Source organism: Echinops telfairi, unplaced genomic scaffold, assembly GCF_000313985.2.
Source record: "Echinops telfairi isolate 266 unplaced genomic scaffold, ASM31398v2 ScPeMD7_9;HRSCAF=40, whole genome shotgun sequence".
Classification (NCBI taxonomy): domain Eukaryota; kingdom Metazoa; phylum Chordata; class Mammalia; order Afrosoricida; family Tenrecidae; genus Echinops; species Echinops telfairi.
The window spans coordinates 43,128,812-43,131,236 of NW_022103906.1; the positions used below are offsets into that span (position 1 = coordinate 43,128,812).

General features: G+C 36.7%; 1 protein-coding gene across 3 annotated transcripts in view; it reads right to left on the minus strand.

Moving 5' to 3' along the window:
• WRN (WRN RecQ like helicase) overlaps window positions 1–2,425 on the minus strand; it is a 164,628-nt gene that overhangs the window by 128,867 nt on the left and 33,336 nt on the right. For all 3 annotated transcript variants that reach the window (XM_045286810.1, XM_045286808.1, XM_045286811.1), the window contains exon 8: window positions 1,624–1,738. In XM_045286810.1, the coding sequence (XP_045142745.1) occupies window positions 1,624–1,738 (115 nt within the window). The remainder of the gene's footprint in view (window positions 1–1,623; window positions 1,739–2,425) is intronic.

Here is a 2,425-nt window from a genome sequence, read left to right on the forward strand (position 1 = left end):
TGTCTTGTAGGAAGTCAATCTTGCAAGCTGAAGCAGGGAGCTGCTAAGGCAGCTGCACCCCGGTGCAACCATCACAAAGCAAGAGACCCGAGAACTAGAAAGGCGAGGCTCACCACCCGTTTATCCCTCCGCCTTTCAACTAGCCCCACATGTGATTATCGGCCAGGCTGGCACAATTAACTACCTCAGCTTTGGTAAAGATTTTGAATCTTGGAAAACAAAGAAGCAATTTCTTTTCTATCCTAAAGCATCTCTGAGTGGGATGCACTCATTGGGACATCAAGTGTGGAAATGAAAGTACGAGGAGACAAAAAGACTTTGAAAAAAAGGCTGAATACACTATTTTTAAATCTAGCAATCAGAATCTATGACAATTCTCATTCAGAAAGATTAGCATTACATTTTGTCAGAGACAGAATTCTTTCAATTCCAACTAACTGCTTCACATTTCAACAGTCTTTATTGCCCCCCCAATTTTATTGTCATCAAAAAAATTATCATATTGTAATCATTCACTGTGCAAGAATGTTCCAAAGTTTAGATATTTTAGCAGGGAAGCCATTCAGCAATTAAAGCCAGGGTAGTCATGCAGTCTCTATAATCCAAGTATATTAATCTGTTTAGAAGATTGTTCTCAATTTTCCCAAACTATGTCCACTGAGCTGTAACTACAGCAGACATAAAATGAATGCTTTTCTTCTAACAGTCTAGAATTCCTACTCAGATGCATAAATATGAGGCTACTAAGCATAAAGCCAGCTTTTATTTATTGATTTCAACTGATCAAACTATCAATGCCATTAAGAGATGACTATAAACTGAAATAAACTGGCAGTTTTGAATGCTAATACTCTTTGGTGTGCATTTATGTATTTTAATATTTTGAGAATAAAATATACCTATATTGGAGCAGTTACATAATGTCCTGTCAACTTGAGCAAAAGGGTGGAGTCTAGCCTGTCAATCAGGTCATAGCCAATGAGGCCTCTGTGTGGGCATGTCCTTCTCCTGACAATTCTGGGAACTCTGGTCTTCCTCCCTGCAGGTGGAACACACTCTCTCTCTACCTTCCCTTTGCTGCTGTTGAGACACTCAAGAGAGCTGATGGAGACCTTACTTTGCTGCTGGAGCCACAAGACCTACCCACTAGCCTGTGACCTTCCTACATTCAGTATCATTACAGGTGCTGTGTGAGTCTAAAGAGGAATTTATGGACTAGTATTGGACATATGGGCTAATATCAGACTTACGGACTTGATCTAGACTGGGCTGGGATATTGTCTCTTTTATATAAAGCTTTTTCTTATACACACGTGTCCTGGATTTGTTTGTCTCATCTACCCAGACTAACATATATAATTTATATTTCTTATTTCATATCTGATAGCTCTCTATTTCATATTCATTTCATATTTCACATCATAAAATGCAAAGGAAAGAACTTTAAACCTTTTGATGTAGTATTTCACAATTGAAAAATCGTTCTCATCTATACAGCCATCTCAATGTGCGTGTGTGTGTATTCAAGCAAATTTGTGTCTACCCTAATGAACATCAATATTTTAAATATGGGAAAATGGCGATAAAAGCAAACAAAATTGATAAAAACAGGTAATTGTTAACCTCTGTGGATTTTCCATTTTTCTTAAAGTGTCAGGAAGACGGTTAGCCAGATCCATCATCTCTTCAGAGACCGAAAGCAACTGTTTTTTCACATCACTAGGTAGCATTCTTTCCTCTGGAGGGGGGGGGAAATATCAATATTAATTTTCAACTCCAAAAGCAGAGATATTTATTTAGCCATTTCACTAAATAGCATTTGGGCTAAAACTAAACAAATAGTAATAGGGCTCAGATTTTCATTTTCTTTCTTTACACAAATTCCAACAGAAAGATTTCCTTATCTATTCCAAAATCACCAATCACTTCTCTTTCAAATCTTAGATATGAAAATTTTAAGATAAACTGCACTTGATCTTCATTTGTGAAGAAGGCAGAACTGAAAATCTGAACCCATCTTTGCTACTTCAAAAGTAGAATTCGGTAACACCATGTGGGGTACCACGTAATAAATACAACTGGGTAAACAATTCTGTAACTACTTTAGATTCCCTACTTAAGCAAGTTGTCACTAAAATAAAATGCATGCCTTTCTAATCGGTTACCATCTTCTAAACTCAGAACCATCATTCTGTTTGGTACATCATTCTCTATCAACACTACAAACCCCTTCTTCTTTACCCAAACCCTTCCCCTGCTAGGAATTTCTCACACTTCATTAGTTTTTATCATATCCTTCAGAAACACCAGCTCATTTTTTTTTTTTTTGCAGTTGCTCATTTCTTTTTTTCTTTTTCTTTTTTAACATTTTATTAGGGGCTCATACAACTGTTATCTCAATCCATACACACATCAATTGTGTAAA